Source organism: Leptonychotes weddellii, chromosome 6, assembly GCF_054177405.1.
Source record: "Leptonychotes weddellii isolate Sample4059 chromosome 6, ASM5417740v2, whole genome shotgun sequence".
NCBI lineage: Eukaryota > Metazoa > Chordata > Mammalia > Carnivora > Phocidae > Leptonychotes > Leptonychotes weddellii.
Genome location: NC_138374.1, coordinates 80,134,190 through 80,159,956, shown reverse-complemented (window position 1 = coordinate 80,159,956; position 25,767 = coordinate 80,134,190). Strand labels below are relative to the sequence as shown.

At 39.5% G+C, this 25,767-nt stretch overlaps 1 protein-coding gene and 1 long non-coding RNA gene across 6 annotated transcripts in view; both read left to right on the top strand.

The window, feature by feature from the left end:
* The window catches only part of CNST (consortin, connexin sorting protein), a 114,708-nt gene that overhangs the window by 61,214 nt on the left and 27,727 nt on the right, over positions 1 to 25,767 (top strand). For 3 of the 5 annotated variants that reach the window (XM_081824459.1, XM_081824460.1, XM_081824461.1), the window contains 6 exons: positions 8,219 to 8,424; positions 15,919 to 15,949; positions 18,041 to 18,127; positions 18,578 to 18,692; positions 20,997 to 21,018; positions 21,187 to 21,283. In XM_081824459.1, the coding sequence (XP_081680585.1) occupies positions 8,219 to 8,424; positions 15,919 to 15,949; positions 18,041 to 18,127; positions 18,578 to 18,692; positions 20,997 to 21,018; positions 21,187 to 21,283 (558 nt within the window). Of the gene's footprint in view, positions 1 to 1,009; positions 1,410 to 1,622; positions 2,695 to 8,218; positions 8,425 to 15,918; positions 15,950 to 18,040; positions 18,128 to 18,577; positions 18,693 to 20,996; positions 21,019 to 21,186; positions 21,284 to 25,767 lie in introns of all 5 variants that reach the window. The other 2 variants (XM_081824462.1, XM_081824463.1) reach the window with 2 other exon arrangements.
* On the top strand, positions 18,710 to 20,569 carry LOC145722261 (uncharacterized). The gene is made up of 2 exons (XR_014146385.1): positions 18,710 to 19,940; positions 20,146 to 20,569. It is a non-coding gene; the product is annotated as an uncharacterized LOC145722261 (long non-coding RNA).

Here is a 25,767-nt window from a genome sequence, read left to right as displayed (position 1 = left end):
ATTCATAGAGCATCAGACTCAGGGACATATAGAGCTAATTTGATTACAGCTGGCTGAGTTTTTGTTGTTTTTTGTTTGTTTTGTTTTTAAGATTTTACTTATTTCTTTTAGAGAGAGAGAGAACACGAGTGGGAGGGTCAGAGGGAGAGAGAGAATCTCAAGCAGACTCTGCCCAGTGTGGAGACCCACGCAGGACTCAGTCTCACGACCCTGAGATCATGACCCAAGCCAAAACCAAGAGTCAGACGCTCAACCAACTGCACCATCTAGGCACCCCTTAGTTGGCTGGGTTTTAAAACAGAATTTTTTCTTCAGCATTAATTGAGCACTTGCTGTTTGCCAGCCACTGCAATACATGCTTTCTATGGAGTATCTCATTTAATCTTCTTTACAGTCTTATTAAGTAGGTAATACAATTAGCTTCAATTTTTTGATGAAGGGGGCGCCTGGGTGGCTCAGTCTTTAAGTGTCTGCCTTCAGCTCAGGTCATGATCCCAGGGTCCTGGGATCGAGCCCCGCATCAGGCTCCCTGCTCTGCAGGAAACCTGCTTCTCCCTCTCCCACTCCCCCTGCTTGTGTTCCCTCTCTCGCTGTGTCTCTCTCTGTCAAATAAATAAATAAAATCTTCAAAAAAAATTTATAGATGAGGATTCTGAAGCACAGAGAGATTAAGTAACTTGCCCAATATCATATTACTAATAAGCGACATTCTCTGGATTTGATCCCAGGTGTTCTGACTTTAGACTGCCCTAAATGTTACACCATGCTATCTCACTTTTGCTGATTTTTTAAAAAGATTTATTTATTTATTTTAGAGGGGAGGTGGGGTCAAGCAGACTCCACGCCGAGTGGAGCTTGATCTCATGACCCTGAGATCATGACCTGAGCCAGAAACCAAGAGTCAGACACTTAACACACTGAGCCACCCAAGTGCCCTCACTTTTGCTGAATTTTAAAGTGTGTTTAAAGGAATTCTTTTTCATGTTTGAGTTACCATAATTTGCCACAGAACGATTATTGCACGTGCCTCTCCAGACTTCTTCAGAACAATACCTGCCTACCGACCTCTGCAAGACGAGAACTCAGAGAAAAAGGAGGAATGGTTCACTCTGAAGGGAAGTGTTGGAGTGTGGTTTGTGTTAACAATTGTCTCTGGATGCTGGTGGAACTCTCCCTTGGGTTCCTTATCTGATCTCGCATCAGTGTAGTGAGCACTTCAACACAGGTCAAGGAAAGTATTTTTATAAAATCAGTGAATCTTAGATTTTTTTTCCTAATACCTTTCTTCAAAAACGTAGTGCTCTTATTTAAAAGAAGAGAGGCTGTGGAATTGTGGATAAATGGAAGTGCCTACTACTTTCTTTCTGATTTAAATGTAATTTCTTAGGAGAGTTCATGTGATTAAAAAGGCAATGTACCCGGGCACCTGGGTGGCTCAGTTGGTTGGGCGACTGCCTTCGGCTCGGGTCATGATCCTGGAGTCCCGGGATCGAGTCCCGCATCGGGCTCCCTGCTTGGCGGGGAGTCTGCTTCTCCCTCTGACCCTCCCCCCTCTCATGTGCTCTCTCTCATTCTCTCTCTCTCAAATAAATAAATAAAAAATCTTTAAAAAAAAAAAAAAGGCAATGTACCCATGTAACAGATGGGAAAATTAAGGATTAAAGAGACTGACTTCCCCAGTCCTACAACAAGGAAGCAGTCGATTTAGGGTTCAAACCCAGACAGCCTGACTCCAGAGCCCATGCTGTCATGTAATCTCTTTGATGAATTTCAAGTGCTTCATCTACAATTTCTAATACCCACTTTATAATGCTGCGGAGAGAATCAAGGAACATAGAGTATATGGCTTATAGTATACTCCGAAGTGTTTGAGTACCTGCTGAACGTCAGCACTGTGCTCAGGGCTGAGGTTACGGTGCTGTAGCATACACTTGCTCAGCATACATCTGCTCTGGGTACACATGCTCTGTTCTGCATACACCCTCTCTGCATACACCTGCTCTGCGTACACCCGCTCTGCGTACACCTGCTTTGGGTACACCTGCTCTGTGTACACCTGCTCTGTGTAACCTGTTCTGCATACACCCACTCTGCATACACCCGCTCTGCATACACCCGCTCTGCATACAGCTGCTCTGCATACACTCGTTCTGCGTACACCCACTCTGCATACACCCGCCCTGTGTATACCCGCCCTGTGTACACCTGCTCTGTGTACACCTGCTCTGCATACACCTGCTCTGCATACACCCGCTCTGCATACAGCTGCTCTGCATACACCCACTCTGCGTATACCCACTCTGCGTACACTTGCTCTGTGTACACCTGTTCTGCGTATACCCGCTCTGGGTACACCCGCTCTGTGTACACCTGCTCTGCGTACACCCGCTCTGCGTACACCTGCTCTGTAAACCTGACAGTGCAGGCAGAGGGAGCAGCATGAACAGAGCAGCTTGTTCTCTTAAAACCACACAATCCTGCATATAAGATAGTGTCCTTTTACTCTGAGTAGTAGTGTGTAGAATTTGAAATGTATTAGGCCTTTAAATAACCCTTTTCCCGTCCCCAAACGTCCCTAGCTTAGCTTATGTCATCACTGTGAACATTTTATCCTAAGCATCATCACTGCTGCGACCTTTACCTTGGCCTCGATGTCTTCTGCGTAGCATCCTGCTAATTCCCATTTTGTCCCTGGTAAGTTTCACTCTCCTGAGTAATTACCACCTAAGGTACCAAGTGTGGGGTTTTGCCTTGTACCTAAGCTCATCATTCTCCATGTCACACAGAGGTGTATTTACAGATGACAGACCAATAGTAGATTAAGTAATGGAGAATAATATGAATAATGTCAGGGTACATTCCTAAAGTTTTCAGGTAAAGAATATTACTATATTCTCCCACAATATGTCTCTTAACCACTACCAGAGACAGATTCCAAGTTGAATAAAAAATTATGTGTCAAAAGACAAATACCATATGATTTCACTCATATGTGGAATTTCAGAAACAAAACAAATGAACAAAGAAAAAAAAGGCAACAAAAAAATAGACTCTTAATTATAGAGAACAAAGTGGTGGTTACCAGAGGGGAGGGGCTGGGAGGATGGGGGAAGTAGGTGAAAGGAATTAAGAGTACACTTATCTTGATGAACACTGAGTAATGTAGAGAGTTGCTAATCACTATATCGTACACTTGAAACTAATATGACACTGTACGTTAATTATACTGGAATTAAAATAAAAAATTGTGTGTCAAGGGGCACCTGGGTGTCTCAGTCACTTAAGTGTCTGACTTTTGATCTTGGCTCAGGTCATGATCTCAGGTCATGAGATCAAGCCCCACGGGGCTCTGCACTGGGCATGGAGCCTGCTTGGAATTCTCTCTTCCCCTCTCCCTCTGAACCTCACCCACTCCCAGTCACACTCTCTCTCTGGAAAAAAAAAAAAAATTATGTGTCAAAATGGACAGAATTCAGGTGGTATGATACATTGAATAAAATCTCTCAATCAAGGTAATTCATTTCTGACAGAAGATAGTTACAAATAATTTTTAAAAATAAAACCTAGTAGGTGCAAGTAAACACTGATGTTGATTTTAGAGCATGATGAAGTTGACAGGTGTTAAGTTATGGTCTATGAATTTGTCACCATCTGTATATAAATAGTATCACCAGATTGCTTAATGTGGAATTCTAACTCTAACTCATTTGACTTTCACAGATGAAAGTAAATAGAATTTTATATTCCTGTATAAATTCATATCTGGCCCAAAAAAAAGGTTTCATTTAAATTGAGTAAGACTTTGTAGCAAAGATGAAATTACGTGTTGTACAGTATATGTTTTTATTTGGCTTTCATTCTTAACGATAAATATCTTTACCAGAAAACTTTTGTGTGTCAGAAGGAATTTTTGTACTAATTGTGATACATTATTACACTCCTTTTTTTTTTTTTTTTTAAAGATTTATCTGAGAGAGAGAGAATGAGATAGAGAGAGCATGAGAGGGGGGAGGGTCAGAGGGAGAAGCAGACTCCCTGCTGAGCAGGGAGCCCAATGCGGGACTCGGTCCCGGGACTCCAGGATCATGACCTGAGCTGAGGGCAATCGCTTAACCAACTGAGCCACCCAGACGCCCTACACTTATTTTTTCAAGAAAACTTTTGTTAAGTTCATGTGGTGTCAAAATTATTTTGAAATCCAACATGTTCATCCCATTCTCTCTGGGCCTGCAATGTTTCTGCCAAGAAATCCACAAATACCTTTCCAGGGGTTCCCTGGAATGTGAGGGATATTTTTTTCTTTTCCTGTCTTCTTAAAAATTATTGTTATTTTGTATTTTCTACATAGTTTATCAGTGTTATTACAGGAGCACTGGGAGCTGGAAACCTCTCCTGAGACTTTTGGTAACCTCTACTCAAACTCATGACCCCAAGATCAAGAGTTGCATGCTCTTCCAACTGAGCCAGCCAGGCACCCTCTCTTGCTGTTTTAAAAATACTCTATTTCTTTGATTTTAGATAGCTTTATTATAACGTGTCTTAGAGAAGATCTTTTTAGGTTGATAATTTTGGGGAACCTATAAACTTCATGAACGTGGATGTCCAAATCTTCCTCCATATTTGGAGATTCTTAGTCATTATTTCTTTAAGTTAGTTTTCTGCTCTCTTTTCCTTCTGGGACTCCAGTAATGCATAGGTTGTTTCTGTTCATGGTATCACACAATTCATGTAAGGTTTCTTCATTCTTTTTCATTCTTTTTTCTTTTTGCTCTTCTGACCAGATAATTTCAAATGACATCTTTAAGTTCACTGATTCCTTCTTGTGCTTGGTTGAGTCTGCTGTTGGAGCTCTCTGTTGAATTTCTCATTTCAATATATTCAACTCTAGGATTTCTGCTTGATTTTTAAAGATTTTTATTTATTTATTTAACAGAGATAGAGAGCACAAGTAGGCAGAGTGGCAGACAGAGGGAGAGGGAGAAGCAGGCTCTCCGCCGAGCAGGGAGCCCGATGCGGGGCTCGATCCCAGGACCCTGGGATCATGACCTGAGCCGAAGGCAGCCGCTTAACCGACTGAGCCACTCAGGCACCCCTCTGCTTGATTTTTATCATGGTTTCTATTTCTTTGCTAAACTTCTCATTTTGTTCATATGTTATTTTCCTAATTTTGTTTGTCTATCTGTGTTATGTTCATTAAATTTCTTTAAGAAGATTATTCTGAATTCTTTGTCAAGTGGTTCATAGATCTCCATTTTTGTAGGGCCTTTTATTGAATCTTTGTAAGTTTCCTCTGGTTGTGTCATGTTTTCTTGATTATTTATGATCCTTGTGGACTTATGTTGGTGTCTGCACATCTAAAAAAGCAGTCTTTACAGAATGGCTTCAACAGGGAAACCCTTCACTACTCAGCCTGTCCAGAGATTCTGGGTGGGCCAGCTAGTGGTGACCATGAGCAGGCTTGATGCTGGAGTCCTCAGGTGGGCAAATCTGCTGACTGGGTCCACTGGGGTGGGCCTGGTGCTTGAGTCTATGTGGGTGGGCCTTGGATCCTGGGTCCTTTGGGATGGATGAGGTACCAGGCACCGCACCATTAGGGTGGTGGACCTAACACCTTAGTCCGTGAGAGCCACCCTGGCTCTGATGTTGGCTGGGAGCCTGTGTCCATGGGACCCAGCCTGGAACCTGAGTCAGCTGGGGGGTTGCCTGGAGCTAGGGTGATCCTGGAGCCTGGGTCCATGGAAGCTGGCCTAGAGGCTGGTGTCACAGTGGCCAGCCTGGTTACATTTCTTAAATCACTCTGGAGACTTTGAATGTTTGAGATGGTCAGATCTAGGAGGAATCTGAGGTCTTACCTGGCCAATCCCTTCATTTTAAAGATAAGGAACTACAGTATAGAAAATAAATATCTAATCTAAGTCACTTGGAAAAATGACAGAAGTGATGTCTCTTGCTCCTATTCCAGTGCTCTTTGATTTATACTACTCTGTCCCAGCAAGGAATATTATCTTAAGAGGTAAGTTTTGTAATTAAGTTATCTCTGAAACTCATGATCTTCAACCCCAATAAATAATCCTTTTGTGGTATAAGTCTTTCAAGTTTCCCTGACCTCTTAACCCATTTGGAATGACACATGTGAGCCTAATCATATTTTCCATTCCCTCCCTACACTTGGCAATTAAACTACTATATTCTTTCTAATTGTTTACATTAGCCTTCCATTGCTCTTGGAATCTTTAGGCTCGTATATATGCTTTTCGAACTTTTGTTGGTTTTATTTGATGACTAATATTCTGTTACAATTTCTTTTGTTGGCTACATAATTTTATTTACCAGTGTATCGCATGTTTATAAATTGTATGTATCCATAACATTAATTATTAAAGTAACTTGAAAATGGATCTAGCAGGGACATGGCCATTATGAATCTACACTAACTAACTGAGATAATCACAATCCATGTTTCCAGTTCCATTATTTGGGACCTTACCTGACCTTCTTTAGATAAGAGAGTCATAAAGCCTGTCCTTTTTCTTTACCTTTGAGAATCTTGTTCTTCTTTGGTAATATTCTTCAAGAGGTTTCTTTAACTCCCCTTTACTGAAAATGACCAATAATGATATAATTCCTACATGTTTTCAAGGAAGAAGCATGGAGTAATATTTGATAACTATGTGGGAAGAATTTAGTCAAGAGAAGTATAGAATTTGGGAGGCTGGCTTTATCACAGCCTATATGAGATTAAATGTCTTGGACATAATCGTGTGCCTGGGGAAAAGGGAAAGAAACAGTAGTTCTCTTAGTTTCTTTGGAGTTCTCTATGGAAAGCTTATCTTTCCACACTGGCACTACTACCATTTGGTTAGAGAGTTGAAAAGCAGAAGAATCATCCATGTTTTCACAGATACTCTCTGTGCAAAATGGCAGGCCATCACTAAGTCTTGTATTTCCAGATCTCAAATGATACAAAATTCATACAAGAGAATTTTCTAAATATAAGGAATCACCATAGGTGATTAATTTTAGAAATCACGGCACTTGGAATTTTCGTGCTGAAGACACTGCTGGTTATAGTTACAGGTTATAGTTACAATAATTGTGGCCCATAAATGAATCCCTGTGGATGCAGGAGTTCTGATCCAATGAAGACGAGACCTTTCAGCAATCACTGTAATACAATCTAGCACAATACAGGGCTATCTACAGTATTGAGAGGAAAGTAAGTTTACCATAGGCCCATGTTATACAGAAATACATGGATTTTGTTAGCGTTAAACATAAATAGGCATAGATGGGAAGAAAATATTCTGTTAGAATCTGTAATTGCTCAAGTCGCAGAATATTTTACTAAGGAGATGAAGAGCTGACCCACTGGCTAGAGCAGTGGGTTTGTTTAGAAGGCAGTAGAAGACAAGAGTTCGGGCACACTTTAGAGAGCTCGCAGGAGGCATCCTCCAACATGGTACGTACACTGCATTACTGAGAAGGAGCCTTCTGAGACTGATCCCCTAAATGGATGTACAGATGCAGATAGTCTATTCAATTTGAATATGCAAATTAGAGCAGATACTGAGATTTCCGTGAGGGGTGAAGTTCTAACATGTAATGATTAAATTTTTAAAATTTGGTACATCATTTCAGGAGCTTCAGGTCAAGCATTTATTCATGGATGATTGATTGATTGATTGATTTTAGAAGTTTGTGTTACTTAACTACTTATTATGAAAAAATTTTCATGACCATTAGCTCTGGCTTCTGAATTCCTGCTGCTCTCTTGGGATCCAGAAGTAGTCCTACAGTTACGAGACCAGAGTTTAAAGAGGAGGGCGTAACTTCTTTAGTCCTTTTATATGAGAGGTGCATTTACCTTCTGTGTGTTTTATTTTGAGCAAGCCAGGACTTTCTCGATTACAGCTAATCTGTTTTTTCCTTTGGTTGAATCAAGTTTGTGGTCACATTTTAACCCTCATACTTTCCTTTAGATCTCTTTTTATTAATACTCGTAATTAGAATTCTGCAAAAATAGTTCATGTGTGTGCTAACAGAGGCAGTCAGATGACAGCACAGTTTAATGAGGACAAAAACCTGTGGTTCTGGCTTTTTCCGCCCCGTGTGATTAGCTTTATTTGCAAATTTTATGGTTAACAGACATAATTATTTTAAGGTATTCCACCATGATGATACTTTATCCTAACACAGGCATTTTATTTACTTCTTAAAGGACTTTGTTCAGGAGATGCTACACCTTTGATGCGAGAAAATACACTAAGTACATCCACACATGCTGTGAGTGATGAAGAGTCCGCAGAAGTAAACGCTAACGATCAACCCGAAGCCTCAAAGCAAGTTCTTCAGTATCTGTTCTCACTTATACGAGGGGAAGTTGAGCAGTTGGATTCCAGAGCACTCCCCCTCTGCCTTCACCAGGTACTCCAGCAAACCCTTCACGTCCTGCCTCCCTACAGTTCTGGGACCGGGGTTTGGAATCATTGAAAATACAATTCTCTGTAATTGATTCTCCCCAACCTGCCATTGGGAAGCCCAGGAGGTCACCCTGGGTTAGTGGCTGGTGGGAAGTTTAGCATATGACTACTAGTGGCCACACATCGGCCTTGAATAATCCATTTGTAGTTCAGACTATCACTGACGTCCTTTATGTAGTGAATAAGCTGTGTACAAGTAAGAGTCAATGTAGCAAGCGCTTAGTAAATACCACCGAGATGTCAAAAACTATGCTAGACACTGCGGAAACAAAAATTACTTAACAGAGTATGTCCTTAAGAGAGCCACTGTGGAAAAGGAGAAGCACTTCTAGAGATAAATAATGGAAGAAGTCTGTACTAAGGGTAGACAGATATTTAAGGTTCAGCAAAAGCACAAAATGTGTGATTAACTTTGTTCTGTGAGCATCAGGGGACTCTTGAGCTGGGTTTTGCGGGGTATGTAGGCGCTCACTAGATGAACAGAGTGAGCTAGTGTGGGAAGAGATTTCAGCCCCCACAAAGGCATGGCTGAGATGGTGTTGGAAGATTAAGATAGAGAAGAGGTAGGAATTGACATTGGGTGGCTGGGGCCAGTGATCACGGCCTTCCTCATAGGGACTGGGAATTTTTAATGGTGGGAGTGCCAAATTGAATGTGAATTTTAGAAAATTAACTCTGCTGAAGACCAGGAGGGTAAATTAGGAGATGGAGAGCCTGGACACCGGGAGGCCTCTGGACAGTGGTGAGAAAGCTTTTTTACACAAAAGCTAATTCAGAAAAATAAGATATGTATGAACTGCATTTAATTTTTCCTTTAAAATGAAAATAATGAAATAATGGAGAAACTGAGACTCCCTCACCAAGCAAGTTCCTTACAGTTCTGAGGCCAGAATTTGTTTATTCCATTCAGCGCATCTGTTTTTGGAACATTGTGGCAGAAATTTGAATATAGGCTGTATATTAAATAATATTATTGCCCTAATTCCTTGAGACTGGTAATAGAATTATAGGTTTTATAGGACAGTATCCTTGTTCTTGAGAGATACATGCCCACATATTTGGGAGTGGAGTGACTGTTATTATGATATTTTCACTTATCATTACCTAGGATACTTTAGTAGGAAAAAGTGCAGAGGAGAGGAAAAGACCAAAAGAGAAACCAAATTTGGCAAAATATCAACAATTGACAGATCTAGGTGAAAGGTAAATGGCTGTTGATTTTACTCTTCTTTGAACTCTTCTGTAGAATTTCGATAAAAAGTTGAGGAAAAGGACACTTGGAGTAAAGATGGAAATAGCAAATATAGTCAAATCTTTTCAAGGAATTTATGTCACTGGGCTGTTGTTGCATGAAAGGTAAGAAGAATGCTCTTTTCTGCTGATGTACAATCCTACAGCCGAAGCAGTTCTAGTAGATCTGGATCAGGCCTGAAGATGATTTAAATTTTTTTAAGTTTATTTATTTATTTATTTTTATTTTTTGTAACCTCTACACCCCACGTGGGGCTTGAACTCATGACCCTGAGATCAAGAGTCGCATGCTGTTCCTTATTTAATTTTTTTATGTCTCAAAGTAAAATTCTCCCCACCCTCCCCACCCCTCAGGAACATATCAGAGTTGCTGAGTCCTGTAGGTCATGCTTCTTAAATATCTCAGCAATCTGTCCTCCCCTGACGGAGGAGTTTAGAGAGCATGGTGGTGGTTTAAAAGCATGGCTTTGGGATCCACTGCTAACAATCTAAGTGGCTTTCAGTTTGTTCTGTAATGTGGAGGACCAAATGGAATAATGCGTATAAAACACTTAACATAGTGCTTGGTACACAGTAACAGCCAAATAAATAGTAAGCATTATGACTGCACCCTCACTGTCACTAATTCAAGGACTGCAAGTAATTCTCAGGTGTTCTGTCATCAGGATTCTTTAGTCTTCTGTAATCCGAAACAGTCCCTGCCTTTTTTGTTGTTGTTGTTGTTGTTTTTTAACTTATATGGACACTTATGAAGAGCCCAAGAATTCTTGTAGGATGCCCCATAATTAGGATTTGTCTGGTTGTTCCTTCATGATTTGATTCAGTCTAAAACAGTTTGGACAAGGATTCTGCTTTGGTAACATTATACCTGATTTTCTCTTGAACCCACTCCAGTCTGGCTTTTGTCCCCACACTCCACTAAAATTACACTCTGAAGGGTCCTAAGTGGCTTCTGTGTCGCATGTTCGTGCAAATCCAGTGGTCAGTCTGTGCTCAGTTTTCGTCCTGCTGGGGGCGTGAGAAGCTTTGACAAGTTGAGCACATAGTCCATTTTGAAGCACTTTATTTGCCTTTGGGACCCTCTCTTCTTGGCATTCATGCCTTGCCTCACTAGCCATGCTTTCTCTGGCCCATTTGCTGAATCCTTCATATTTTACTGATTTTTGTTTAATATTTTAAAAATTTATTTGAGAGAGAGAGAGCACGAGCAGGGGGAGCGGCAGAGGGAGAGGGAGAAGCAGGCTCCCTGCTGAGTAGGAGCCCTGTGCGGGACTCGATCCCAGGACCCTGAGATCATACCTGAGCCGAAGGCAGACGCTTAGCTGACTGAACCACGCAGGCGCTCCATAAATTTTACTAATCTTTACACATTGGAGCTCTTCAGTATGCAATTCTGAACTCCAGGCTTCAATATCCAGCCTCCTCAGGTGTCTAAAAAGTACTTCAAACTTAAGATATCCAAAATCAAACTTTGCTTTTTCTCCCAAATCTTCTGCTTCCCTAGTCTTCCCCCTCTTGTTAAATGGCAGCTCCATTGCTTTAGGTGCTGAGACCAAATGCTTTGAAGTCATCTTTTATTTCCTTCCTCCCCACATCCAGTTCCAGTGAGTATGCGCTGCAGATCTACTCCCACACACACCCAGAATCTGACCCCTTTTTACCTCCTTCATGCCTCCACCCCAGTGCAGGACTCAGACCTCACCTGGATTCTTGCAGTGAACTCGTCACTTTAGAAACCCTCCTGACTCTCCCTCTCCCTTTTCGTCTTTGTCCTCTACACAGCAGTCATCATGACCCAGAGAAAATGTAAGTCAGATCCTGTCAGTCCTCTACTCAGAGCCCTCTGGTGGCTTCTCTTGTCATTCAGGGTTAAAGCTAAAATCCTTACAGGGCCTACAAGACCCTGCAATATCCATGCTGTTACCTCCTAGACCTTAATTCCGAAAACGCTCCCTCTTAGTCACTGCTTCCCAGGTCCACTTGCCTCCTGGCAGTTCCTCAGATATACAAGGATGCTCCTGCTTCAAGACCTTTGCTTCTCCTTTCTACTCTTTCAAAGCCGCTAGAGGCTGCACCAAAACAGAGGGGTAAACCCGGGAGCAGGAGGGTGTGAGATGTCAGAAATTGGGATGCTACCCAGGAGAGGGGTGAAGGGAGTCTGTAGGTGCAGGAATGTTCTAAGATGACAGCTCTGTACAAGGAGAGAGTCTCCAGTTCTGTTTGGAGCAGATCAGAGTAGTCTGGGAGAAACTTCTATATCCTTTTCCTATTTCTGAGTATTTACTGTCTCTGAATGTACTGAGGGAAGATTTATTGGTGGCGAGCTTGGAATTATATAAGTGACAAGTGCATGGAAAACTATGCCCCCCCCCAAAAAAGTGGGGGAAATGGGAAGGAAAAAGTAACTCCAGGGAAAACAAAAGGTTTTCAGGAAAGGAAAATTAATGAGTTTACTATCTAGCTTGGCTTACAGTAAGGCACACATTAAATGTTACCTATCCATTGCTACAATATAACCATATGGGGTAGGTGAGTGTGGGAGAGTGTCTGTGTGCTGTGTGTTTGCAAGGTTGGGGCTGGGGGAGCAAAAATCTCAGTCCTCATCTTCTAAAAAACCTAAAAATCCGGAAATGGCCAAAATAGGCGTAATGTTTAGGGATACAGAGGTTAAAAGAAAAAGAAACCAGAAGATCTCTGAGTGCTTGCTCCCGAAGAACGGAGAAAAGGCCAAGAGGGCAGGGCTTTATGAACACATATCATAGGACTGTTGGACTCCTTAAACCACAGACTTGCACAATTTTAATGAAAATAAGAACTGAAAGGAGATATTAATAATCCAAGCATAAGGTGAGAAAAGCATGCTGGTTACGGCGGTGGTGGGGGCTCCAGAGAGGGATGGACTGCAGTCCCCTCGAAGGAAGAATCCCTAAGACTTGGAGTGGATGGGAAAGCGGAGGAGGGAAGTCTGAGATGGCCAGGAGATCCAGGCTGGGCAAGTGGCATTCCATGAACAGAAATGAGGAATTGGAGAGGGAAAGTCCCTTGGGAACAATTGTTAGTTTTGAGGTGATAGTCCATCAGAACATGTGCTAAAGGCTGTTGGCAACATAACTGCAGTTACATCAGATATGTACTTGTATTTTCAGCTCCTGAAACTCCAAGATTCCATTTAAAAATGCTTGTTTTCGGTATGAGTAATCTTTCACACACTTAGTTAATACGACTGCAGGTTAGCTCTAAGTATATAACTGAAGTCATAAACTTGGAAGCTTTTCATATAGAAGTGGGAAGAAAACATCAAGCATGGTGCTCTGTGCTCAGTGAGTTTGTACTGAAACTGGTGTCAGACTTGGGCAGGAAATGGATCCACTGGGATCCTTGAAGCCCGTCTCCGTGACTATGGTCAAAAAATAATACATACCTTTCTACTTCCCTTTTCTGGTTCCTGGTAGGTAAAAGAAGCCTAGAAGCAGAATAACCCAAAAACTTGAAACCTTAACACTGTTGCCCTCCCAGAGTGATTTTCAACTTACTTCTTCACATGATTCTACTCTGCATCTTGCCCTTGAAGTTCAGACTCAGACTCAAAAACCATTTTCAGCACTTATTGCTATGTGCTGCCCCCCATGATAGATATGCACTCCCTCACTTAATCCTGACAGCAGCCTAGCAGCCTTGTCTTGCAGAGTCCTAGGTATTACTGTCCCTGTTGTACAGATAAGGAAGCTGAGGCTTGAGGTGTAAAATGACATGTCCAAGGTCACATGGTTAGCAGTGGCAAAGTTTGGACCAGAATGCAGTCTGGTTATTTGCTTCCACACCTTGAGTTCTTTGTGCTCTATCAGGCTACTTCCCAGATTTAGACATATGGGACATCAAAGAAAACCCCGTCTGCTCTTGCCAGGGGCGGGTTTCTACAGGGGAGATGGCTTGTGTATTTATTTTCCCCAGCTGCCCTTTCACCTGAAAATGCCACTGGGTCTCGTGACCCTACCTTTATAGTTGCTTTTTTTTTTTTTTAAGATTTTATTTATTTATTTATTTATTTGAGAGAGAGAGAGCAGGAGAGGGGGGAGGGTCTGAGGGAGAAGCACACTCCCTGCCGAGCAGGGAGCCCGATGCGGGACTCGATCCCGGGACTCCAGGATCATGACCTGAGCCGAAGGCAGTCGCTCAACCAACTGAGCCACCCAGGCGCCCCTATAGTTGCTTTTATGGTATTGGAACCATCACAGAAATCTAAAAGCTAATTGAGCTGTGTATTTCTGTAGTGCCAGAAAGTCTGGTTTGTAAGAGTATGAAGCTTTTTATAAATGACTGTGTGCTAATGGTGCACAAATGCAAAAAGGCGTGAGAATGGCTTTGAAGAGCCAGAAATTTAATCTTAGGAGTGATGTATTTTGATCTATATTCAATGTGATGTATAGTAGAGAAATTCGATGCCATGCCACAGATTTCGCTAGAAGTTGATAAATGAAATGCTAGTGATTTCTGTTAGGTGTAACCCCGTGGTGTGCTGCTGGAGCTCGCTACCACTAGCCCATGAGAACCGTATTTAGTGGCGTCCATCATGTCGGTAGCTTGAAGTTGGTTATGATGGAAGCATTGACAACACAGAAATGAGCGAACTCTGCAAGTCAGGCCTCTCCCCAGTACTCGAGAGCCGGGTGTCAGGTGTGGGTTAGCACACTACTGGTCGTAGTATGTGGAATTCTTGTTGTGTAAGTAAAACAGTGGTTAAATATTGACAATTTGATTTGGTTCCAGTTAGTATTGTCATACTGTTAGGTGGATGAGCTGATAAAAGACAAGCAGAATCTTGAAAATCAGTTTATCCTTTGCAAAGTCCTCAGAATAGAAAGTAAGTGTGGACTCAAGCTTTAGGTTAAACTAAAACTTTATGAAGAGGTGATTGAGTCCAGTTGTATATATTGCTTGTAGAAAAATGTTAGAGTTACAATATAAATTTTAAGCTAGGCAAATTTTTTCCTTTAAAAGCATGCTGTTTCCACTGTGGGATTTGGGAAAAACTGTTCCCTTTTTTTTTTTTTTAATTTAAATTCAATTAATTAACATATACTGTATTACTAGTTTCAGAAGTAGGTTCAGTGAGTCATCGGTTGTATAAAACACCCAGTGCTCATTCCATCTCATACCCTCCTTAATGCCCATCACTCACCTCATCCCCCCAACCCCCTCCAGCAACCCTCAGTTTGTTTCCTCTGATTAAGAGTCTTTTATGAAAAACCATTCCTTTTTGTTGCTAGATTATAGGTTTGACAAGTACAATATTGCTCTTCACATCAGCAGCTAGCTGGAAAATGGAGGTAGGGATCTATAGATGGAACACCTTTCTTACTAGAGACTTAGTAAGAATGAAACTGTTTTAAAAGTGTGAAGTATTTATATGAAATATTCTAAATATGACAACAGTCAGTTTATGCAAGTATTTCTCAGTGAATACTTTCAGTTTTATGGTTGTTCTATTTATAAATGCTATATCCAAATAAAGATATAAGTAAAAGATCCCAAACTGTTCAGAATCAAAGAGTTTTTCAATTTAAATATGCCTTAAAATGAATCCAGTAACTGATAAGCCTCAACTGGGACCAGATCCTAAATCTCTGGACCTCCACCATCCAGTGCCCTTTATCCTGTGCAGCACTTTGTATGTATTCCAAGTATCATTGCTCAACTCTTAGCACTTGGCCCTGCATTTTCTGAAATATCGAAAGAGAACCAAAAGTCAGTGTCCCATGAGGTACTTGGTAAAATGCGAATGAGTCTCATGTGACTTGACACATTTTAACTTTTTGATACACGAGTCATTCTTTCACCCATGTTACACTGTTATAAGCCCTCATAGTATTTTCTTCATTCTCTAGAGTTCTTACTTCTAAACTCTAATGAATCAGTGAAGTTGGTTTTGATTTAGAATAGAATAGGGAGAGAGGGGTTGTTAAAAAACCAAAGAATGTCTCTGTTTGCTTTGCTTGCGATCAGTGACTTCAGAAATGTGTCCTGGGCCTACAGTCAGATTTCTTCTCAACTGGTGAGTGTAGTTCAGAGTTTTCTTAGTCTGATATCAAAGACTTAGCGTCAAGGTCTTGATTTGTTCCAAATTTGCCTTTTCATCCAAATGTTAATCTAATTTCCTGGTTTTTGTTTGTTTGTTTGTTTTTAACAGATAGCAGAGTCCTATTTCCAGGAGGAGGACTGTATCCTTTTCTTAATTACAGGAAGAAATTCATAAGTTCTCTACTGCCTGTTTTTTAAAGTTGAGGTTCACATACAATAAAAATATATACAGATATATATATATATATATCTGTTGTTTTCGATGGGTTTTAACAGCTGTGTGCACCCATGTAACCACCTCAGAAAGCAAGGTGTAGACAGTTTCTGCCACTCCAGAAAATTTTCTAGAACCACCCAAATTTGGCCTTCCATCAAGAAGCCCCAATTTTACCACAATCTAAATATTTGTATGTTTAGGAGGGCAGAAAAAAGCACATTGCTGAAACATATAATTTAAAAATCCATTGGCTTTTCTTTCTTTTGAATTAAAACAGAAGTACAAGTCAAGTGATATTCATATATTAGAGCCTGGGGAGCATATTACACATAGTATATCTCATGACCATCTTATTCTAGCTTTCAGCTGCAAAAGTAAGACTGAATTCTTCACTTGTAATAAACAGAACAAATGCTGTCAAGTGAAACCGCATATTAGCTTTTATACAGGAAACATTTCTTCCCTCAGTTTTCCAATTGCCCTTTGTAAAAATCGCTTCTCTTTTCCAGGGATGGCTCCATATAGACTCTTTAGAAAGAATGTGCCCTAACCATCTGTTTCCCCATTTGTGTGATTTCGACTCTGTCCTCACCTTGTTGACTTTGTTCTACATCTCCAAGCAGATTGAGGGAAACACAATTATCCTGAACCCTGTCAAATCGACTGTGGTAACCATCTCAGACAATGGCAGCTCATGACTAAATACGCAGGAGATCTAATTCTGGTGGAAGGGAAGCTAGAACTCTTTTTCTAACCAAATAATGAGCACAGTGTAGTGTAGTACAGACCATCCATATCCTGAGGTGGGGGGGCACTTCGTAGTGTGCACACCCATGCCTCAGATTCAGAGTTTCTAGAGATCAGACCCAGGAATGTGCGTTTTTAGCAAGCTTTTCAGATCATTTTTATGTTCAGTGAAGTTTGAGAAACTTTGGTATACTTTATGTCATGGGCAGAGGAAAATGGAATTGCCCCCACTTCTCCCTGGCCTAGTTTATGATCCCCGGCATATTTTGAAGACTACAGATGAGAGAGAGAGCTGAGCATCCAAGTGATCATGTCTTCCCCTCTTTTTGGGTCAACATTTAGAACATGGCCCAAAGGAAGGTAGACAGTTGGACAATTGACCATGACCTCACATGATGCTAAATGTGTGATACAGATGGAGAAGGCAGAAGTTTATAGGAAAATCTACAAAAGAGTGGAATCACATAATTACGAAAATCATTCTGGCCAGTTAATTAAGTTTTTACAAAAGATTCATGTAATGTTGTGCTCTGTGCTTGTTTTGGCTTGCAAGCCTTTGGTCTTGTGGGAGAAAAGCATTCAGTGAGAAAAAAAGAAAAGAGTCAAGGTGAGTCGAAATCAGGAACACACACTTGAATAGAGGGTAATATAGTTGCTTGACAGAAAGTGATTTAAGGAGAAGGGAAAAAAATGGAAAACATTTAGATTCCAGGATTCCATGTGGGTCCTGTTTCCAATTAAATTACTTTTAATTGGTTCTGCTAGAGATACACTGGCAAGCAGGCATTTCTTGAGCATTAAAACCCTCTATTTATTTATTTATTTATTTATTTATTTTTAAGATTTTACTCATTTGAGACACAGAGATACAGAGAGAGAGAGAGAGAGAGAAAGCATGAGCAGGAAGAGAGGCAGAGGGAGAGGAAGAAGCAGGCTCCTCGCTGAGCCAGGAGCCCGATCTGGGGCTCGATCCCAGGACCCTGGGATCATGACCTGAGCTGAAGGCAGACGCTTAACCATCTGAGCCACCCAGGCGCCCCTAAAACCCTCTTTTAGTTTCTGTTTGCTGATAGAACGGAACCCGAGTACCTATGGCATCACATGCTCCATTAAAACTCCAAACCAAGAAACCCTAATTTAAAAGTATTTAGAGTCCTTTCATTTTTTTGGTAAGCTGCAAATTTCCCAGTTTCAAGAGGACATTCTTCAAATATGAGGCTAAATGTAAAGAGTATGGATTTCTATTTTCCTCAGTTTTTCTATTCAGATGAGAAAGCAATGAAATTCATTCAGCTTGAACGACTGTATCATGAGAAATTGCTTGCAAATCTCTCTGCCATTCAAGAAGAGTGGGGTAAGTACAGACTCACATAAGATGTGCAATTATCAGTAATCTAAAACGTTCCTATCTAGAAATTTAACGTATTTGACCTGGTTTTGTTAAGTCAGGAAATAGATGTTTCAACAGTTAAGTTAATGTTGCATAGAAAGTAGCAATTTTACCACGAGTCTGTGTCATTGTGAGAAAATTTCTCTCTGTATTTTGCTCTTTGTATCAATGCCAAGAAAAGAACACTGTTTGCATTTCTTCTGATCCTTTGGCATGCCCCACTGGCTAATTTAGTGTCTGGAATAATATTTACTCATATTGAAAAGTAATCACTTAGCTTTTGCTAACTATGTTAACTTGGGTTGTATAAGATAATTTTGCATGGGGATCTTGATTGGTGGTGCCCGTTAACTGCTTTTGCCCCCCTAAATATGTTTTGTAATAGCCAGTAATTAACAAATATTTTAAATTTAGAAACAAAATGGAAAACTGTACAACCACATACAGTTACATCTCTAAGGAATTCAGAAAAAGGATTTAATGGTGAAGATTTTGAACGGCTCACTAAGTTTTGCACAACACACCAAGAGTAAGTACATCAGTATTTGTGTAGAATGAGTTGAAATAGAGTATTGAAGAAGCATTGTAGCACTGAATATTTGAAATTCATGATCCATTTTTTATTTGTTAATGTTTTCAGTTGGAGAAATTAAAACATAAAATGATTAGCTTTTATCTGATTAACTTTTATCATAGTTTCTGAGAACTCAGTATAAGTTCAACTTTACGTTCATTCAAAGCACCTTCTAATCAGAAATTTTAAAATATAACTTTTAATTTTGACCTCTCTTTGGTTAAGAGATTAGGTGATGGAAATGGAAAAGAGTTGTGTATTAGGATTTTTTATCGTAGTTGTTTGCCAGTGTTCATATGTTATAGTGAAAACACATCTGTAAGATTTGTCTAACAGTGGGAAGCAGAAACAGTACAATATTTAACCAAATACTGCAGTGGTAAAGCTACATTTACCAGATAATTTTTTTTTTACATTTACCAGATAATTTTAAATTGCTTGATTTGTATCAAAGATTGGGATTTTTAAAACTAAATCACAGTAATAATAAAGCACTTAAATATATTTTTTGAACTCATTATTCTAAGATTCAGAATTCTGAAGGTGAGGGAAAATTATAGTGTTTAAACTAGTGATATTTAAACTAGATTTCTGTATCGAATCTTCGATACAGACGCTTCAAGATTCCATCCTGTGGATAACTTTTTCTCCTTTTCCACCAGAATCACAAAGAGCAAACTAAAACTCTACTTGTCAGTAATGAAACAGACCCACGTAGTGGAGAGTTGCTTTAGGGTCTGATTATTTTGGAGACCAGCCTTTGAAGAATCTTTGTAGATTCAGAAATGATGGTCATTCAGCTCTCATGATGACAGTTTTCTGCTTTTGATTTGAACCTTGGAAACAGTGTTTTTAGGGACTCTGCATTATAACCTAATTTCTTAGTATGTTAAATAGATTAACTTTCAACTTCATAGAGTTTTAAAATAATGGAATCTTTTACAATAGATAAAGGAGATTGTGTTCTTTCAAAATACTCAGTATAGACACTTTCTCTGCCTTTCCCATGGAATTAATCATTTTTTAATGTGTTGCAGATATTTTAATTATTTGACAACAAATATTTATTTAATATAATATCAGCAAGGCATTTTTATGCTTCAAATTTGGATAATGCCCCCAAAAATTATTACTCCTAAATTTTTTATTATAAAAAATAATTTTTAATTCTTACAAACATTAAAGCGCAGAAGCTCAGTGAAGGTTTTTTTTTTTTTTTTTTTTTTTTAAGATTTTATTTATTTATTTGAGAGAGAGAGCATGAGAGGGAAGAGGGTCAGAGGGAGAAGCAGACTCCCCGCTGAGCAGGGAGCCCGATGCGGGACTCGATCCAGGGACTCCAGGATCATGACCTGAGCCGAAGGCAGTCGCTTAACCAACTGAGCCACCCAGGCGCCCCTCAGTGAAGGTTTTATATACACATATATGTCTATGTAATTACGACTCTGACCAAGACACAGAACAGTCCAGCCCCTCAGAATGCTCCCTCATGCATGTGCCAAGTCAGCACCTACTCCCCAAAATAACCACTGTCTAAGTTCTATAACAGTATATTTGCCTATTCTGTAATTCTTATAAACCTAATCATACAGAATGGAGATTTCTGTATTAACTGCTTTTGCCCATCATTATGCTGTTACATGTTGTTGCATGTAATGGTAATTTGCTCGGGTTTTATTTCTGTGGATTCACTGTAGGACTGTGTAGCAATTTACTTGTCCATGATATTGTTAACAGACATTCAGATTGTTTCTGGTTTTTGAGTATTATGAATAAAATAGCTATAAATATTTTTGTGCATACCTTTTGTGTGGACATTCTGTTATCTTTGATATTCCCTAAAAAATATAATATTTTAAAATTCTTTTTTGTTACCTGTTTCCATGGATAATGCCAATAAAATTATCTTCCATCATAACCTATTTCAGACTATAAAGATATAAACTGAAATTTTAAAAATATGTGTGTGAAATACTCTTTACATTATTAGCAAAATGTTAACATTTTTTTTTCTGGGTCTCAGCATTTACAGCTTCTTTGGGTGTTTTCAGTAGTAATTGGCTAGCTAAGGAGCTAACACATGAGAGAGCTGCCCTTTGAACTGTGTGAACCAGTGGTAGCACTGGAAATGTTCTGTGCTAATATTAGAATCCAGAGAAGCTATATTTTATTTTTACAGCCATTTCAGTGACATTTGTTTGGAAGAATATAGCTGCTGTAATTTTTTTAAAATCTTTTTTTTTCTCTTTTTTTCTACAGTCCTCTTTTATCCAAACATAAGGTAAGAGACTGTCTCCTTGGAAATATTTTTGGGAAAAAATGTTAAGAGTCATATTTCTGTTGCATGGACTGTTTTAGGAAATAAAGAAACCTTTCTCAAAGTATTTTCAGTTTTCTGATTTAACACAAGTTTCCCCCAAAGTGGTTTTGTTTTGTTTTAACTTTTTAGGTAGCAGCTGTAGAAAAGCCTCTGGGAGGGAAATGCTTTACACAGTTAATAGTTTCTGAGGACCCGAGGGAAGGAGGAGCCACAGCCGAAGAGCCGGGTATGTTTTTACTTTAGAGAAGGACATAAGAGACGCCTGCCTCTTATTAAATTTTACAAGTGTTACAAGAACTATTTGTGCACTTACATTTTTTTGCATATACCTTTCCTACCAGGCAAATTGCAAAGTGAGATTCTTTTTATATTGTGTAAACCTATTTTTAGAAAACTAGTAGTAGGAATTATAACATCTAAATTCTTATAAAAACATAAAGTTATTTCAGTGTTTTCAGTAGATACTTATATCTAACAGAATATGACAAAATTGTACAAAAATGCTCTGAAACAGAGTTGGTTTTGGTGTATGTTCAGATACCCTTTTCTGTTTAAAAACCAACAATTATTGTATGGACTTTCCCAGAAATTTGTGCTGTAAATCTAGATATTTAAGAGTTCTGATTCTTGGTAATTTATCTATGGCAATTTATTCTCCTCCCCTTTTTTGTTAACTGACGTATGGTGTACTTTAATTTGCATGTATACATTTCTAAAGCATTTATGATACATTTTATACCACTTCTGTGTCTTACGCCAAAAGGTCAAAGATTTTTAGAAACTCTTTTTTACAGTACTAATGTATGTTCGTTATAAAAACTTTAGAAAATAAAGTTAAATAAATACATTTCAGGGTGTTTGTTTTTCCTGATGTATGATTTTAGTACTGATTTATGTTCTAAGGCTTCATATCCCTGGGCCTGAGAGCCCTGATAGTAAACATGCACCATCAGGTGTTTTGCCTGAATTGCCCGAAGAGATACAATGATGGTGATGACGATCAATTTAATCTGCCTTTTTCTTTTTACAAAGCACCCTCCCCCCCGCCCCACTACATCTTTAGCCCCTTTTCTTCTATGAGGCGAATTTGGGATTTTGCCTTAAGTCACTCCTCCTATACTCTGTTCTTCCTGTCTCTTCTTCTCCTTTTCTTTCTTTTTTAAGAAATTGGATTTTTCTCCAAATAAAATTTTATTCTATATTTTGCATTTTGAAATGCAAACTTCTTTTCCTACCTTTTACCCCAATCTTAAAAAAAAAAAAGTCCTACAAGTAAGTTTCTGTTTTTTTTTTTTTTTTTAGTATAGTTGATAGACAATGTTACATTAGTTTCAGTGCACAACATAGTGATTGGACATGTGTGTACATTATGCTGGGCTCCCCACAGGTGTAGCTCATCATGCAATGCTATTACAGTATCACTGCCTGTATATTCCCTGTGCTGTACTTTTTATTCTTTTGACTTCTTCATTCTTGTATCTCCCAGCCCCCTTCACCCATTTTGCCCATCCTCCCCACTCCCTCTTCTCTCTGACATCCATCAGTTCATTCTCCGCATTTATAGGTCTGATTCTGTGTTTTCTCTGTTTCTTCATTTGTTTTGTTTTTTAGATTCTACATGTGAGTGACATCCTGTGGTGTTTGTCTTTCTCAGGCTGACTTATTTTAAAGTTTTTTTTTTTAATTTATTTATTTGAGAGAGAGAGAGAGAGAGAGAAACAGCATGAGAGGGGATAGGGTCAGAGGGAGAAGCAGGCTCCCCGCCGAGCCGGGAGCCCGATGCGGGACTCGATCCCAGGACTCCGGGATCATGACCTGAGCCGAAGGCAGTCGCTTAACCAACTGAGCCACCCAGGCGCCCCAGGCTGACTTATTTTACTTGGCATAATACCTTCCAGGTCCATCCATGTTGTTGCAAAGGGCAAGATTTCATTCTTTTTTATGGCTGAGTAATATTCCTGTGTGTGTGTGTGTATCTTTATTCATCTGTTGATGGACACTTGGGCTGCTTCCATATTTTGGCTATTGTAAATAATACTGCAATAAACATAGAAGTGCAGATCTTTTCAAATTAGTGTTTTTGTTTTCTTTGGGTAAATACCCAGGAGTGGAATTATTGGATAATATGGTAAATCTCTTTTTAATTCCTTGAGGAACCTCTATACTATATACCACAGCAGCTGACTCTTCTTTTCCAGTCCTTTTTATATTGGAAATCATAGTAAAATGAGCTTTATAAAGATCTAAAGAGGGAGAAATTCACAAAATAGCCACCCGGTTTGGGTGTGGCTCTGTCTTTGGGAACAGTGCTGTTATTGGCTCATTGGTTTGACCGTGAGTGCTGGTTGCTGCGAGGCTCAGGCTTGGCACTACTTCTAGCCCTCTAGCTTGGCCTCTGCTGTGAGGTATGTGGTACAGATGAGGAAACTGAGCTACCACATGCAAGTCACTCGCTTGTGCTTTGATTCACAACTAGAACCTGGGTCTTCTGGTTTCGAACTAAATGCAGCATTCTTCTGCTGAGTAAGTTGTATGTATATCCAAGACTTTCCCAATGCAGACATCTCACTGACAACCATCTTATGGGGAAGGTAAATTCTGGGGAGAGAAATCTTGCCAAGTCTGGTAAAAGAGTATCTTTTAAAAAAGTATGTCAACTCTCTCAGAATTAGTTTCCTCAGATTGGTTATTTTCTGAATAGATGCATAGAAATGTAAGAATGTGAGAAAAAGAGAAATACGAAAATAATCCTTTAAGGATTGGTATTAAATATATTGTTCTTGTTTTACCTCATATTCCTAATTTTTAACAACGTCAGACATGTAGTTCGATCTAGAGTTTCCTTTCCATATTCTTTCACTCCAAATTCCTTGGTCTTAAGCTCCTTCTCTAATATGTAACTTGCCATTTTTTGTATAGTGGTTAGAGACATTGTTTCTAGAGCCCGACTGGTCTGATTTGAATCCTGTCTCCACCATGTAAAACTGTGTAATGTTAGGCAAGTTGCCTAACTTCTCTGGGCCTCTTTCCTCAGCTCCCCAATGTGGACACTAATAGTACTTACCTTATGAGATTATTTTTTTTTTTAAGATTTTATTTATTTATTTGAGAGAGAGAATGAGAGAGAGAGCATGAGAGGGGTGAGGGTCAGAGGGAGAAGCAGACTCCCTGCTGAGCAGGGAGCCCAATGCGGGACTCGATCCTGGGACTCCAGGATCATGATTGAGCCGAAGGCAGTCGCTCAACCAACTGAGCCACCCAGGCGCCCTACCTTATGAGATTCTTATGAGGATTAAACTAGTCATTTCATGTTAAAAGTTCAGAACGGTACCTGGCAGGAGGGAAGAACTCAGTATGCGCACCGCTTTTTCTCCTCCTTCTCCCCATGCTATCGCTGGCCCTGCTAATACTGTTCTGTTAATGTTCTCTATATATTATTCATTACTGCTTTTATAATCAGCCTACCATTATAACTCTTCAAGTAATATACAGAGTATTTTATATTTTCAGAACACCTTTATATATATTGTTTCATCTCTTCCTCTTAACAACCAATATAAATTAGGCTGAATCATTTTTAAGAAATTCCAGGAAGTGACTTATCCAGGAATAGAATTCATTAGAACTCAAAGCCAGACCCTAGTTTTCCGACCCTGAAGTCCATGCATTTTTATTAATTTATGTTTTTCTTAATTTTTATCAGGTAATATTTTATATGTAAAGAATATTACATGTTACCAAAAACATTATAACAAACGATAACAAAATGAAGATATGTAAGCCTAATGCCCAACTAAAGCAACTAAAGACTAAGTTATTGTCGGTTTTGTTACAACTATCTTTGTGATCCTGTTTGGTCCATCTCCTGCTTTCCCCCCACCCCTGAGAAAACCATCATCCTGAGTTTTATACTTCTCTTTCCTTTCCCATTTTTTATATTTTAAAAGATTTTTATTTATTTTGAAAGAGAATGTGTGAGCACGCAAGCGGGAGAAGGGGAAGAGGGCGAGGAGAGAGAGAATCTCAAGCAGACTCCACACTGAGCATGGAGCCCAACTTGGGGCTCGATCTCATGACCTTGAGATCATGACCTGAGCCTAAATCAAGAGTCAGACCCTTAACCAACTGAACCACCCAGGCATACCTCCCTTCCTATTTTTTTATCTTTATTGAGGTACAATTTCCATGCAATGTAATATACCCATTTTAAGTGTGTAATTTGAGGAGTTTCGACATCTGTATACACTCATGTAACTACTATCCCAATCAAGATGTAGCACATCTTCACCATGCCAAAATCTTCCTCCCAAGTCTCTTTATAATCAGTCCCTCCCACCTCCAGGCCCAAGCAACCCAGTGCTTCCTGTTACTATTGACGAGTTTTCTCTGCTTTGGAATTTAACAGAAATAGAATTTCTCAGTGTACTGTTTTTCAGAGTCACCCATATTGTTATATGTATGATTAGTTCATTTCTTTTCATTGCTGAGGGGTATTCCACTCTTTGTACCACAATTTGTTTATCCATTCACCTGTTGATAAACATTTGGGTTGTGTTCAGGTTGGGGATATCATGAATAAAACTTCTAATTTAAAAAAAACATTTTTTTTTTAAAGATTTTATTTATTTATTTAACAGAGAGAGACATAGCGAGAGCAGGAACACAAGCAGGGGGAGTGGGAGAGGGAGAAGCAGGCTTCCCGCAGAGCGG